The 14,048-nt window shown below is 44.9% G+C and overlaps 1 protein-coding gene across 1 annotated transcript in view; it reads right to left on the reverse strand.

The window, feature by feature from the left end:
- Positions 1-14,048, reverse strand: part of LAMB1 (laminin subunit beta 1) — a 69,935-nt gene that overhangs the window by 33,178 nt on the left and 22,709 nt on the right. The window contains exons 10-17 of the mRNA XM_070615371.1: positions 13,072-13,260; positions 12,643-12,822; positions 12,395-12,507; positions 10,808-10,887; positions 3,119-3,254; positions 1,660-1,818; positions 642-769; positions 302-425 (exon numbers count right to left, since the gene is read on the reverse strand). Of these exons, the coding sequence (XP_070471472.1) occupies positions 302-425; positions 642-769; positions 1,660-1,818; positions 3,119-3,254; positions 10,808-10,887; positions 12,395-12,507; positions 12,643-12,822; positions 13,072-13,260 (1,109 nt within the window). The remainder of the gene's footprint in view (positions 1-301; positions 426-641; positions 770-1,659; positions 1,819-3,118; positions 3,255-10,807; positions 10,888-12,394; positions 12,508-12,642; positions 12,823-13,071; positions 13,261-14,048) is intronic.

Here is a 14,048-nt window from a genome sequence, read left to right on the forward strand (position 1 = left end):
AGAATGAAAACCTTCCCATTCTTAAAATATTCTTGCCAGAAAAAGTTTAGCTATACCTTACACAGTTGGTTTTTGAAATGTCATTTTTTAAGGCACTTGCTACTTTCAGAGAATCAGCTGCAGTAAAATCCTTTCCAGAGGGGGGAGTTTTATTAAAATAAATAAGCAGAGTGGCCTTGGAGGCAAGAAAGAATGATTCTGCCTGACCTCTCCACGTTATCCCTCCACAAGCCCTCCGGGAAGCAGATGGAGACTTCCCCCCAGCCTCCCCCGCCCGTGCCAGAAACGACCTTCCACTCACCGAGTCGATGAGCGTGTAGGGACTGTCCACGTCGCTATCAGAGGAGGTGTACTGGGGCAGCTCTAACCTCACGGTGTAGTTCACACCCTTCTCGAAGCAGACGGGGCGGGGAAGGACGACATACCTGACCCACAACAACAACAACAAGGCAACCTTTAAGTATCCAGTCAGTCAGTCAGTCAAAGCTCCGTGTAGGTCCTTCCAAAGGCAGGCAGGAAACAGTCCACGCGTGGCCCTGGCTCTGAAATGCTAACTGTACGTACGACTCACAAGGCAAGATCCCAGAAACAAATTTCATTTGCATATTCGTTCTGTTGAGCCGCAAACCACTGTCACTGACCTCGAGCCTGGCGACAAGGACACCACCTGGTTGTCATCATCGGGAATAGTGTTCCCACATCGGCTGCTGGGTGGAATCTTTCCAGGCCGCTGCACCGTGATGACAGCTTTTTCCCAGTGGTCAGGTAGCTAGAAGAGGAAACAAACAATCCCAGGGACCACGCACACTGGCCCGCGGCCGCCTGTCTGCTCATGAAGACCCCTCCCCGTCGATCGTCATCTGCCAGGTTTAAATGGAAACACTCGCTTGCTTTCTCTTCCCTCTTTACCATTTCCCCTGCTACTACCCCAGCCCCGGCCCTAATCACTTCTCACCTGGATGCTGAAACAGCTGCCCAGCTGCTCTCCCAATGTCCCCTTCAATCGATCTTAAAATACAGCTCAGGTAATGACTACCCCCTGCTCAAAACCCTTTGGTAGCTGCCTGTCAATACAGAGTCCAAGTCCCTTTCCTGATCCCAGCATTTTTCCTAACAGCATCTCCAGCTACATCCCTTACCTAGCTCTGCGGAATGACTCTCAGGACACTCCCCTCCTCTCTGCTCACACTCTGCCTTAACTTCCCTTTGTGTCAAAATTCCATCTCCGTATTAAGGCCCAGATCTGATTCCTCATGAACCATTCTGGCAGCCCCTGGCCCAGCCTGGCTGGTATGGAACTTTCCATCGTCCAGCACTGTTTCTAGCTCTGTTCTCACACTTCCCACCTCTGGCCTTTCACTACAGTTAGGGACACGCGTCTGTCCCCGGGCAGTGCAGGCCGGGAGGGCAAGAAGAGGATCTGATACATTCTCATCCCACCTCCGTTCTCAGAAGGTTGAGTGCCGAACAAGAGATTACTCCACGTTTACAAGATAATTCAAGAAAAATGTGCATTTTCACTTCCATAGTGGATAGGAAATCAGAGGGGTTCCTCTATCCCAACACAACCTCTAAATTTCACGAGAACCTAGTGCCCATTAGAAGAAAGATTTTTCTACCAATATCTCCCCGACCGCCAGTAGTCCACCGAGCATTTACCTGTGGCTCATAGCGGATTAGGATGTCATACTCCATGGAATACGGTATGTTGTCAATGAAAAACTCCAAATAAGCCCCTTCGGGCACTCGGACGAAGCCCGCTCCAGTCCAGGAAGGAATCCGGTCCTGGACGTACTGCCGCTCCACGATGCTGACCCCCTGAGGACAAGGGCGACAGTACTTACGCTTCACTTGAAATGGAATTCAATGAAATCTAACAGTCACTCAAAGCTCCAGAACTGTGGACACCTTACACCTCTTTTTCACAGTCGCATTTTCCCAGTAGACTGTAAAAAGTTTTTGATATATAAACAGGAAATTGGTTTCTTTTTAATTTTGTGATTGAAGTGGCCTTGGGACCTTGGAGATGGGACTCAAAGCCTTAGGATATACCTTCCATGATATAACCAGGGGAATGAGCACAAAGGAAGGAAAAAACATCCCAAATGCTGAGATAAATAAGCACCTAGGAGGGACAAGGTATTTCCCAGATTTTCGACAAGGCTAGTCCAACATCTAGTGGATGTACTTCTGTCTGTCTTTCTCACTGGCATTCATCTCAAGGTCCAAGTACAAGGGAAGAAGCTGACACAATCATGAATGTTCACTACTGATGAGTTAATTCTGACTGTCACTGGGACAGGAGAAGTGATCCATTTGAGCTGCTGAACTCAAACACGCATTTGAGTTTGTTCACAGGACTGTATATAATACCCGTGAGGAATCAGCCCCAAGGATGAAGTCCGTCACTCCCTGTATACAGGTGTGTGTGGCTTTACCCATCAAGAGGTGGAAATTATGTCACTCTGCCCTTGAATCTGGTCTCAGGCGGCCTTGCGACTTTGACCAACAAAATGAGCGAGAATGATGTTCTGGGACTTCTGAGCTCAGGCTTTGAGAGACCTGGACCTGGCGGTTTCTGTTTCCTCCTTCTTGGAGGCCAGATGCCACGTAAGTCTTACTACCCTGACTCCACCATGCTGTGAGGAAGCTCAAGAGAGCCTCTTGGAGGAGGCACGTGGAGAAGGATGCCCAGCCAGCCTCCAGCTGTTTCAGCCATCCCAGCTGAAGTGCCCGACATACATTTTAAGCCACTAAATATTGGGATGGCTCATTACACAGCAATAGAAAACTGAAACAGTATCCTCTCTGAGTATTAATTATACTAGAGCAATGATAAGTTTGGTGCACAAGTAGAGGGAAGAACGGAAGAAGAAAAAACCAAAACACCAAAAGTCTTCATAGTGAATGATCCAAAGTCCCTTTGTGAGTTATAGACTGACTTAGCTTGAAATATGACGGTTCTCAACAAGGCCCGCGGCCGCCTGTCTGCTCATGTGATCTTACTTTGTGTTCACTGACAAAATGCCTCTTAAACCGTCTCTTTACAATGTGTCTATATGCCATTACTGCCCCCCAAACACTGCTTTACCAACCTGCCTGGCACCCCCCTACTCACAGGCCCGAAGTTGGCTTCTTCTGCTTCATAGATGTAGTGGTCCAAGGTGGTAAAGTAGTAACCGGATTCCACTTCGTTGCACTGACGTCCGATCATGTGGGGTCGACATGCGCACTGGCCGGACTCCGCGGAGCAGCTGGAAGGGGAGTGGAGCGAGTCAGCTGCGCTCGTCACATTTATAAATGCACCCACTGGATGCAGTCCTACGTTCGCCATTAAACATTAAATGGGGTGAAATATTCAGGTAGGGTTTTCTTATTTCCTTCAGAAAATAAGTACATGGAAACAATACCGCCTATGAATTAATCCCAAACTCGGAAGCTGAAAGCTCTCCAGGGCCTGGTCTTTCAGTTTATTTCCCTTGCCCTCTCTTCACTGCACTCCATCCACACCCTCTTGAGATTTTCTGTACATATCACAAATGGTCTTGTTTTGATATCTTCTATCTTTTGCCTTACGTCCAACTGCAACCCTGTTCCTGGGCCTCAGACCCAAATGCCCAACTCCCAGAAGGCCAGCCCCGAGTTCCCTCCCAGATCCAAAAGGGCAGCAGTCCATCGTTCCCGGTTCTCTCTTGGGGAGAAGACACTGCCACCCACTGAATCAACCAGGTCAGAAACCTAGAAGCTGTTTTCTAGATTCCTTCTTCATATCCAATCAGGAACCAAATTCTTCTTGCCAGTCTTCCAACTTCCCACCCTAACCTGCCACCCCCTACACAGCTGCCCCAATGACCTCTCCAAGATGCATTAATGGTACCACTTCCTGGCACGATGACCTTGGGGAGGTGCACCAGGCCTTCCACGATCTGGCCCTTCCCTGCCGTTCCAGCCTCATCTCTCCCCTCGACTCCCCAGCCATACTAACTACTTACAGTTTCTCCAATGAGCTGGGGGACTCATGACCCCTTCCCTTTGCTTATGTTGTTCCTGCAGCCAGGAACACCTTTCTCCTTATATCATGGTTTTGTGTACAAGGTAAAACGGAATCACACGCATCCAGTTTCACTTCAGTATGTCAAGATGTGGTTTGGAATTGCTACTTTAAACCCATTCCCAGACTTCTTTTTTTTTTTCATCCAAAAGTTTATTTTAAACCAAGTACCTAAGGCAAGTTACAACTCACAGAAAGACTGAACACTCAGACGTTTATTAAGAACGTCCCAAATGGCCCCGTCATGGCCCAGCTGAAATCTTCTCCCTGTATATCATGGAAATAGTTTTTATCCTAAAGGAGGACGAATTCTTAACATCTCAGGGCCAATTCCCAGAGAAGAAAAGCTTGTTCCAATTAGGACCTAGCCCTCTTTTGGCACAGTCCACCAACAAAAGCCATTTTCAGAAATTCAGGCGTCAGACATTACATCATACAGACAAAAGAAAATCCTTCTTTCCTCCCCAGCAGATGTTTACTGAGGGAACAAAATGCCCCAAACACGGACCACCGAAGAAGAGAACAACTAGATTCTTCTCATGCCATCATTAGAGAAGAAGCAACTGAAGGTGAGGATAAAGGGAGAGAGCGGACTCCCCACGCTGCCTGTTACCTGCAGCGCAATTCCAGAGAAGAAACGACTCATGGGAACCTGATCATGTGAAAGGAACTCACGGACCAAGAGCCCCAGCAATCACACGCCCCATTGTGTCCACAGACTTGAACTGTTGTCATTGATAGGCACGGCTCCAACTCAACATTCACGCCTTTAGCAAACTCCTTCTTGTGGCTTTGCCTGCCTGTGTAGACGGCCCTCACACCTACAGCTCTCAGCACTTACTCAGCTGTACTCAGGGTGTCCATTCCCAGCCACGAACAGGATATTCCCAAGGGGTGCCCAGTTGTCATCTCTAATTCACCTTGTCCCAAACTGCTTGTCACCTCTCTCACTGACTTCTTATATTCAGCTCTGCTATTTCTGTCAGCAGATGGAAAATTCTTCTCATGTTGTAAGCGAAACATGACCTTCCCTTTTGTTTATTCTCGATATCCAAGTCTTATTTCAAGATGTTCCTCAACTGAGCAGTTTCCTCTCAGCGTCACTGCCACTGTCCTAGTCCAGCACGGCATCACTTCACACCTGTGCCTTTAGCAACCTTGCAAACTGGCCTCTTGAGCTCTTCTCTCCCCTGCCCAGTCCATCCTGTCTACCGCCGCCAGACGAATCTTCCCGCAGCACTGCTTCCATCATTTCACAAAAGCCCACTACTGTTTCTTTTTACTTATATCAAGTCACGATGCCTCTGCCTGATTTCCAGCAGCCTCTATAACCCATCCTCGGAAAACAACTCCTCTCTCTCTGGTGCCTGCCCTTTGCTTTCAGATGTGCCACACTCCTCACACTCTTCCACAAATATTTACTGAGCAAATATTGGCCCTGGGAGCTGTCCTTCCTGGTGTCAGTACTGTCACGTGTTAGTCCATTGTCAGCTTTCTTCTGAATCTATCCTTACTTCTTGGTAAGTCCATTATTTCTAGCTAAATGATATGGAGACAGAAAAATGGGGGGAAAAACAGTTCCTGTCCTAAAAAATGTGCAATCTGATTGGGGAGATAAACCATAAAGCAATTGGTCAAGATAACAAATCAAAACGCAGTAAGTGCCTAGATAGAGCTCAAAGCCAAGTACGATGGGTGCAGAGGAAGACACTGTTCACCTCAGGGAGGTGTCAAGAAGGAGATGGCTCTGGAGGCTGCAGAGGATTTGACAAGCAAAGGGAGAACAGGAATGACAGAGCAAAGAGGGGTAATGGAGAAATGTGAGCAGCGATGGTCAAGATCAGTCCGGATCTTGACCTTGCCACCTGCATTCCCATCACTGTGCCTTCACTCGTCTTCTTCCTCTCAGCTAGAAGGCTCTCCTGCCCACCTATAGCACTTCTCAGATCTCATCCAGCTTTCAAAAGGTCGGCTCAAAACCAACCTCCTCCATAGTGAGTCGAAAGATTTATTACAAGTAACTTCTTTCCTGTGTTCAAGTAAAAGTCACATCAGATAGAAATCGTGTGCTTTACAAGTTTATATGTTTCCTCCATAAATTTCCCTGTAACTAGATACAGATTCAACCCATTGGATCAGTAAGGTAGAATAATGCTATAAGACAAAATTGTCCAGCCCTGTGGTAGGCAGAGTAATGGCCCCCAAAGATGTCCATGTCCTCATCCCCAGAATGTGTGGATATGTTACCTCACACAGTACAAGGGACTTTGCTGGTGGGATTAAGGTTAAGGACCTTGAGATTATCCAGGTTGTGTTCAGTCTAATCACAAGAGTTCTTAAAAATGGAGGAGGAAGGCAGAAAACTGGCTCACAGAGACGTGACTTAAGAAGGATTTGACTCACCATGGTTGGCTTTGCCGATGAGGTAGGAGGCCATGAGTCAAGGGATGTGGGCAGCCTCCAAAAGCTGGGAATGGCCCTTAGCTGGCAGCCAGCACGAAAATGGGAACCTGATCCTACAACTGAAAAGAACTAAATTCTGCCAACAACTCAAATGAGCAGGAAACAGATTCTCCTCTAGACCCTTCAGACAGAAACGCAACCCTACCGACATCTTGATTTTAGTCCAGTGAGACCGTGTCTGACACACAGAACTGTAAGATAGTAAATTTATGTGGTTTTAGGCCACTAAGTTATGGTAATTTACTATGGCAACAAAACGAATATGAGCCCATTTTTTTCTCAATAGGTAAAGGGCAAGATTCTTCCTTAAAAAAACAGATTTCTCACAAACATAGAAATTAGCAACTTGTTTAAAAATTCTATTTCATTTAAATAGCGATGAGTAGAGAAAATACTGTATAGTTTCAACTTTATTACTAAGAAATTAGACAAAAAAAGTAAAGGATAAAAAGCATCATTTGTAAGAACCAGCACTCTGTTCGACACTGACATCGCCTCCATAATTCTGAGTTGGTTCCACGCTGATCAGCAGTCAGCACCATCCATTTTATCCAAAGTAGAACCCTCTGGCCCCCCAGCTAGGATACTTTCTTAAGGGGCAGGAGCTGTGTTCTGGAACCCCTTTATGTCCAGCTACCATAGTAATTAACACAGGGTTAGATACCACGATTGTTCAATACACTGATGAAAACACCTGTTAACTTCTGCTCCAGTTTCAAAGTATAATACATTTCAGTTCCTCATTTATCAAGCACCTATAACGCCCACTGGGCTGGGTACAAAGATGCAAAAACAGATAAGACACAATCCCTCTCCAAAGACACCTTTTAAATACAAACAGCCATAAACCAAGGCAGAATATAAGAAGTTCTAAAAGAGATACAGAAGTCATGTGTTGTTGACACAACACGAGAGGTTGGGGACCTCAGACTAGCAAGCAGACGTCTTCAAAAGAGCGGTGGGCTTCGAGCCAGATACCAAAGTCCTGAATTTAACTGATGAAATGATTTTGCAGGATGCCGTAAAGACGTTTCTATTTCTCAATGTTTTTAAACATTTACAAGTAGCATTTACCTAGCAACCATTCTTCTTCACTCATTAAAGCAGGTTATCCACCGGGCAAAACTTCATTAACCTGGCTTGAGTTACATTTTTTAAATTAATTCGGTCTTCTTTAAAAGATTCAAAGATTCAGATTAGCTGTCAACATAATAGATAAGGATTACTAAGCTTTTATTGTTCTACAAAAATCCATTTGGCTCATTATATAAAATATTTTAAAACTTTTTCCCTCTCACATGATTTTTACACTTAATTCTTTCCTGGTCAAAGTAACTCGGGAATGTTTGGGATCACATATAGAGATTGCCCCTCCTTAGGAGCGTGTATTAAGTTTTCATATCTTTTTTTTTTTTTTTTTTTGAGGAAGATTAGCCCTGAGTTAACTACTGCCAATCCTCCTCTTTTTGCTGAGGAAGACTGGCCCTGAGCTAACATCCGTGCCCATCTTCCTCTACTTTATATGTGGGACACCTATCACAGCATGGCTTTTGCCAAGCGGTGCCATATCCGCACCCGGGATCCGAACTGGCGAACCCCGAGCCACCGAGAAGCAGAACGTGCAAACTTAACCTCTGCGCCACCAGGCCGGCCCATAAGTTTTTACATCTTAATAATCGTTGTTTCTCAAATCCTTTTACTCAATCGACATTTACTTAATACCTACTATGTGTTCAAGGCAAAGCAAAGGAGTATTATCAGGTAGCAGATATTTATGAGTGGACGCAATGATCAATCCTTCCGCAAGTACTTCTTGACTGTCTGCTATGCGCCAAGCATTCTAGCACCATCGGTGCTTCACAAGACTGGGCCTCTCTCACCCCTACGGGACTCCTGCAGAAAGTCTTTGTTGGGGGAAAACAACTTTGAAAGGGATCACTACAAAACACTGTACAGTCCCAGGGCCAGAGGCATCTTTAAAGGTAATTTTCTTCCCCATCAATAACGCCAAAAGACAGGGCGTCTAATCGATCATGCTGGAGATATCAAGTTACCTGCTTTAAAATCTTTACTAAAGATTTTTGCTTCACCAACTCTCTGGCTGAGCACATTCTGGTTTTTATAAATTTTTGCAGGGGACACTGGGGGCAGGCTAGGGGTCGTGCGTGAGTGGATTTAGAGACAGGAAGCGTGCGTGGAATAGAGAAAAAGAGCAAGGCAGTGTAAGAAACAAACGATTTAGGGTAAAAAAAACATAGGACGTTCCTGAGTTTATGACATAATTTGGAGAGTGCCACTTTCATGTAATCAAGAAGGATTTTAGGAATGGGGACAGTTTCGAATGGAGGGATCAATTGCTAACGGAATCCTCCGCGTGTGTTCTGGGAGTCACAAAGCAAAGTCAGAGAAGGGATTCCACGAGCAGACTAGCAGTCTGTCTGTCTTCCCTACTTCTATGGAATCATCCTTGCTTCCTCCCCTCTGGAGGTTTTCTAAGAACAGGAGGTCACACTGGCGTCTCACGGGCTACACGCTGTACCGAGTTTGCTGCGTGACCTGAAATAGAACAAACCCAAATACAGGGGCCAAAGAGAACATGTTCTTGCTGCCTGAAGTCTCATTCCTTCTGCAGATTACCACGGCGTTGGGCAATAGCCTTGCAAGAGAGTCAATTTGTGAGCACATGAAGCTGCCTGATGAATTCAGCATGTTCTCTCAGGGAAGATTCGGGGCCACAAGGAAACATCTGGCTATTCTCTCGGCCACCACTTACGCTATCTTTACCAGATGTTCTGAATCGGATCCAGGAACACAGACCAACATTCTCTTTGACTCAAAAGTCGTTAATTAAACTCCCACAAATTCAACATCTTGCCAAATGTGTATTATGATCATTTTTGGTAGAGCTTCAGGTCTCATCATTTCAAGGAACGCCAACATATTTAAGTAACTAAAAATTATTATATGTAATTGCCATTAATAGACTTGGAAGTTGCAAAAATAAAAGCAAGAAGAAAAAGTTTCTTTACACAAATCAAAATGGGAGTTCACTTTCTATCCTTTAGGTTGGTGAAAAAGAAAATGATGACACCAACTGCTAGTGGGGATGGGGAAAGAGGTATTTTTGTAACTGATCGGTAGGAAAATAAACTAGCACATTCTGTCTGGAGAACAATCTGACATTCTCTATGAAAACAAAAAACGCACATGTCCCTTGACTTAGCAGTTCCACCACTGGGAACCTTATCTATAGCTATATCTACAAACATTCATCAAGATATGTCTACAAGGATATGCACAGCAACATTCTCAAAAAGCAAAAAAGACTGGAAATAATTTATGATGCTTTCACACGCTACAATACCAAAAGCTATTAAAAAGAAAGAGGTAGATGAATGCATGCTGATGTGAAAAAAAGACCTTTAACATAAAAGCAAGTTGGAGAATAGTGTACATACATACATTACTGTGATTTTCAAAAAACATCAGTAAAGCTAAGTGGGAAATCATGGGCTATTTTTTTTTCTTTGTACTTGTTTGTTTAAAAAAATAAAACCTAACAGGTTATTTAAAAAGAAATGAGAGGAAAGAAAGCGTAATTTTTAACAGGTATTCTGAGTACTATTATTAATTTCTAGAGAGATACAAGAAACTGTGGGGGCCGCCCAGTGGCGTAGTGGTTATTTGTGCGCTCCACTTCAGTGGCCCAGGGTTTGTGGGTTTGGACCCCAGGTGCACATCTAGCAGCCCTCATCAAAGCACGCTGTGGCGGCATCCCACATAAAACAGAGGAAGGTGGGCACAGGTGTTAGCTCAGCAACAATGTTCCTCAAGCAAAAAGAGGAAGACTGCCAACAGATGTTAGCTCAGGGCCAGTCTTCCTCACCAAAAACAAAACCAAAAAACCCGTCAACAGTGGCACTTCTAGGCAGTGGAACTCACTGGGACAAAGGGCAGGCGATCTGAACTGTTTGAATTTTTTTAAAACTATGGTATACATTGTTTCCATGATTAAAAAAATACTGAAAAGTAATAGTACAAAAACAAGGCACAACAGTACTATGAAAAACCAAGAAACAGAAACATATGAGAAGGCTTCAAAGGTAACTCCTGGAATGAATCCCTCTTTGTAAACATTGAGACCACAGGTAAAAGTGATTATCAGGCATTCAAAGCAAAGGTGAATGTACTTTGCATTATCTTCTTAAGAGACACTGAATGTCATACTTCTCCTATCGGCCACAGGGGCTTTCCCAGGCACCGAGTACAAGAGTGAAGTGCCCCTCCACTCACCTATTGTTTAAGGCTCCCCCAAGGTCACAGTCACAAGGTCGACATCCATCCAGATCATTGCTTAAGCCCCAGTGCTCTGGCTGCGGAACAAAAGTTTAAACATCTAAAGGTGGGTTCCTGTAATTACACAACAGACTCAGCAAGAAACAAGTCACGGCGTGTTTCGGTTGTTCCACCAAAACTTCGTTTGCACCATGAAAGCAGAAAACCAACCAAAGGAAGAAGTATGAGTTTTCTGAAATAAAGGAGCCCAAGCTGCAGGTCACTGGGGTCAGAGAGGGTCACACATAATCTCCTGATAACGCCACTACACACAGTAGTTTCTTTGCCCTGCAAACAGCCTTCATCCAATAATGAACACGAGCAAGGAGTAAAGATGCCCGTCTTCCTCGTTAGACTTACTCTGGCAGTAAGGGAGTTGGGGCAAATATTTGGCAGGCCTTTACATTTTCCCTAAGTTCAGTCTGTCATAAACTCAGTAAGCAAAGCTCTTCAAGGATTTATCTATGTGGAAACACAGCATAAAGGAAGCACTATTTTCACAACTGAAAGGTGAGATGACCTCGTCTTGAGAACACTGGAGACGGAAATAAAAAGAAATGGGACAGAATCGCGATAGGGGATCTCTTTGCACCTCGGCAAACACACATTTCCTAGTGAGCAGATAAAACCAGCTTCACCAATTTAGATCAGACTTCCAGAAATTTAAGAATCTATCAGGATACAGGCAAATATGCAGATTTAGTGATCATAAACATCATTTGGGGTCAGTGGACCCCCTCTCCCAAATTATAAAAGCAATCACAAGAAGGTTATAAAAGATACAGAATAATTTTTTAAATTACTCTCATAATGATTCTCCCCAGAATCATTACAGTGAACTTTTTGGGTGTATTTCCTTCCCGATTTTGTTTCTCTTGAGGAGTTTTTTTCCTACATAATTAAGATACTAGTCACATCCTGTATTTTTTTTATACCAACATAAGCATTTCCTCATGTTATTGTCATTTTCAATGGCAACCAAATACCACGCTGTAAAGAGGCCCCCAAATTTACTTAACTATTTTCCCCACTTTTGCTTCCAAGTTTTGTGCTATGATTAATAAAAGACACAATGAGTCTTCTGGTGAATAGATCTTTGTCCAATTTCCTGATTATTTCATTAGGATAGAGTCCCAGAAGTGGGATTACTGGGTCAAAGGGCATGCACATTTCTACAGGCTGCTGATGACAGATCTCTAAGTGCTTTGCACAAAGCAGGAACCAATCTGCATTTCCATGGGCAGCATCTGAGTCCCAGCCCTCATTACGTCCTCACTAAGTCAGCATTCCCATTTTTGAAAAGTTTTGTTAATTTTGCCTGTAAAAACGGTATTTCACTGCGGTTTTATTTTATAGTTCTAACAGCGATGGTGAATATCTTGTTAAAACCATTCATTAGTAATTCTTCTTTTGCACACTGTCAACTCGTGTCTTTTAACATTTACATATAAGGGAGATGGTAGAATCCACAATGGCGAAAGCATTCTCTATTAAAACCTGTCATATTCACAAACTACCCATCCCACGTAATTAGGATTTACCTACCAGACACTGGTCACAATGCTGTCCTGTCACCAGACGCTTACAGTAGCAGTAACCAGTCCCGGAATCACAAGGGCTCCCGCCAGGAATCGTTCCCAGAGGATTGCAAGCACAAGCTTTATTAAAGATAAAATGGAGTAAAGAAACACAAGCCGAGTGAGTCCGACGTAGTAGTCTGGATTTAGAACTGCACAGTAAAATGAAATTACGTATAGAGAAGAACTCCCCAACTTTCTAACAAACGTACTCACATTTACAGCCAAAGGGCTCTTCGGCACTTAAACCATAGAAGCCTTCCTTGCAAATATCACAATTTTCTCCTTCCACGTATAATTTACACCGACACTGACCAGCAATGAGACCAGCCGAAAAATCAGTGTAACTGTCACAGATTCCCCCATTCTGAGAGCCAGCTGGGTTGCAGGCACATTCTAAGAAGAAGGAAAAGCACCAGGTAATCCAGTGTGCGTGTCTGTATAAATACATATGTTCACTTCATCCCTCCAAACGTCACCGAAATAGACTAATGAAGCCCCACTACCAAGTACATTCCACTCCCAGCATCCCGTATGACAATTCAAGTGACAACACGGAGCCCTGAGAGGGTGGCAAGTGCCAGACGATCCAACTCGAAAGGTGACCTGGAAGAGGCCCCACGTCGTGGCCCTGTCCCCACATACGTTCACAGAGGTTCGGGTCTCGGATGTCCCTCTCCGGGTGCTGGAAGTAAAACGGTTTGCACTGCTCACAGTTGCGTCCCATCGTGTTGTGCTGACAGTCATCGCACACGCCTCCGCTCACGTTTCCGGTGGCCAGATACACCGCCATGTCAAAGTGGCACGAGCTGGAATGCTCGTTGCAGTTACACTCTGTGAGACAAGAGCAGCGGCAAGAAAAGACTTTTAAATCTACTTACCAATGCAGGATGGGGTTGGCAGAAACAAAACTAATTTTGGAAACTAGGGACAAAGTGCAGGCAAAGCGGCATTTAACAAGAAGGCGCTCATGGTGAAAACGGACACGTCCACACAGACAGTTTAAATCCTAAATCAGGCTGAAACCTTCCAAGTGTGAACTTTACGAAATAGATGCAATCTGCTGCCCTCTTTGTTAGAGACTGGGCTATAAAAAGTTGAAAACCCTCGGGGAAAGTGCCGTTGGAAGATTATCAACAGAAGGACAGCTGCCATCCATGGAGGATGCCCCTGGGTCCCGCTCCGGGGGGGACCGGATGGAAGGACATCGCTCACCAGGCAGGCTCCTGAGTCAAATGACCTCTGATTTAGTAAGGTCTGTTGAACAGCCAGCTAAGCCAGCCCTCTTGAGCACAGTCTGTCCTTCCTCTGGCACCTGCGACAGAGTTATCTCAGTCCCAGCCCACTTTCATCATCTTGCTCTCATGCTCAACAATCCACATCGATTCCTCTGGTCTTCTCACAATGCAGCTTCACTCAGCCTGGCCCTCAGGGGGCTCTATGCTCCAGGCTTGTCTGTGCAGCCCCCTGCAACAGAACATCCTGCAGAGAGGGCCTGTGTCTCATCCACTGAATCCTTGGTGCCTAGCCGAGTACTGCCCTTGATAAACTGGTTGAATTAAACCTCGGAATCTTTCCCAGCATAGACTCTGTGGTGGTCACAAGAATGTCCTTGGGGCTTT

Source organism: Equus przewalskii, chromosome 4 (assembly GCF_037783145.1).
Source record: "Equus przewalskii isolate Varuska chromosome 4, EquPr2, whole genome shotgun sequence".
Classification (NCBI taxonomy): domain Eukaryota; kingdom Metazoa; phylum Chordata; class Mammalia; order Perissodactyla; family Equidae; genus Equus; species Equus przewalskii.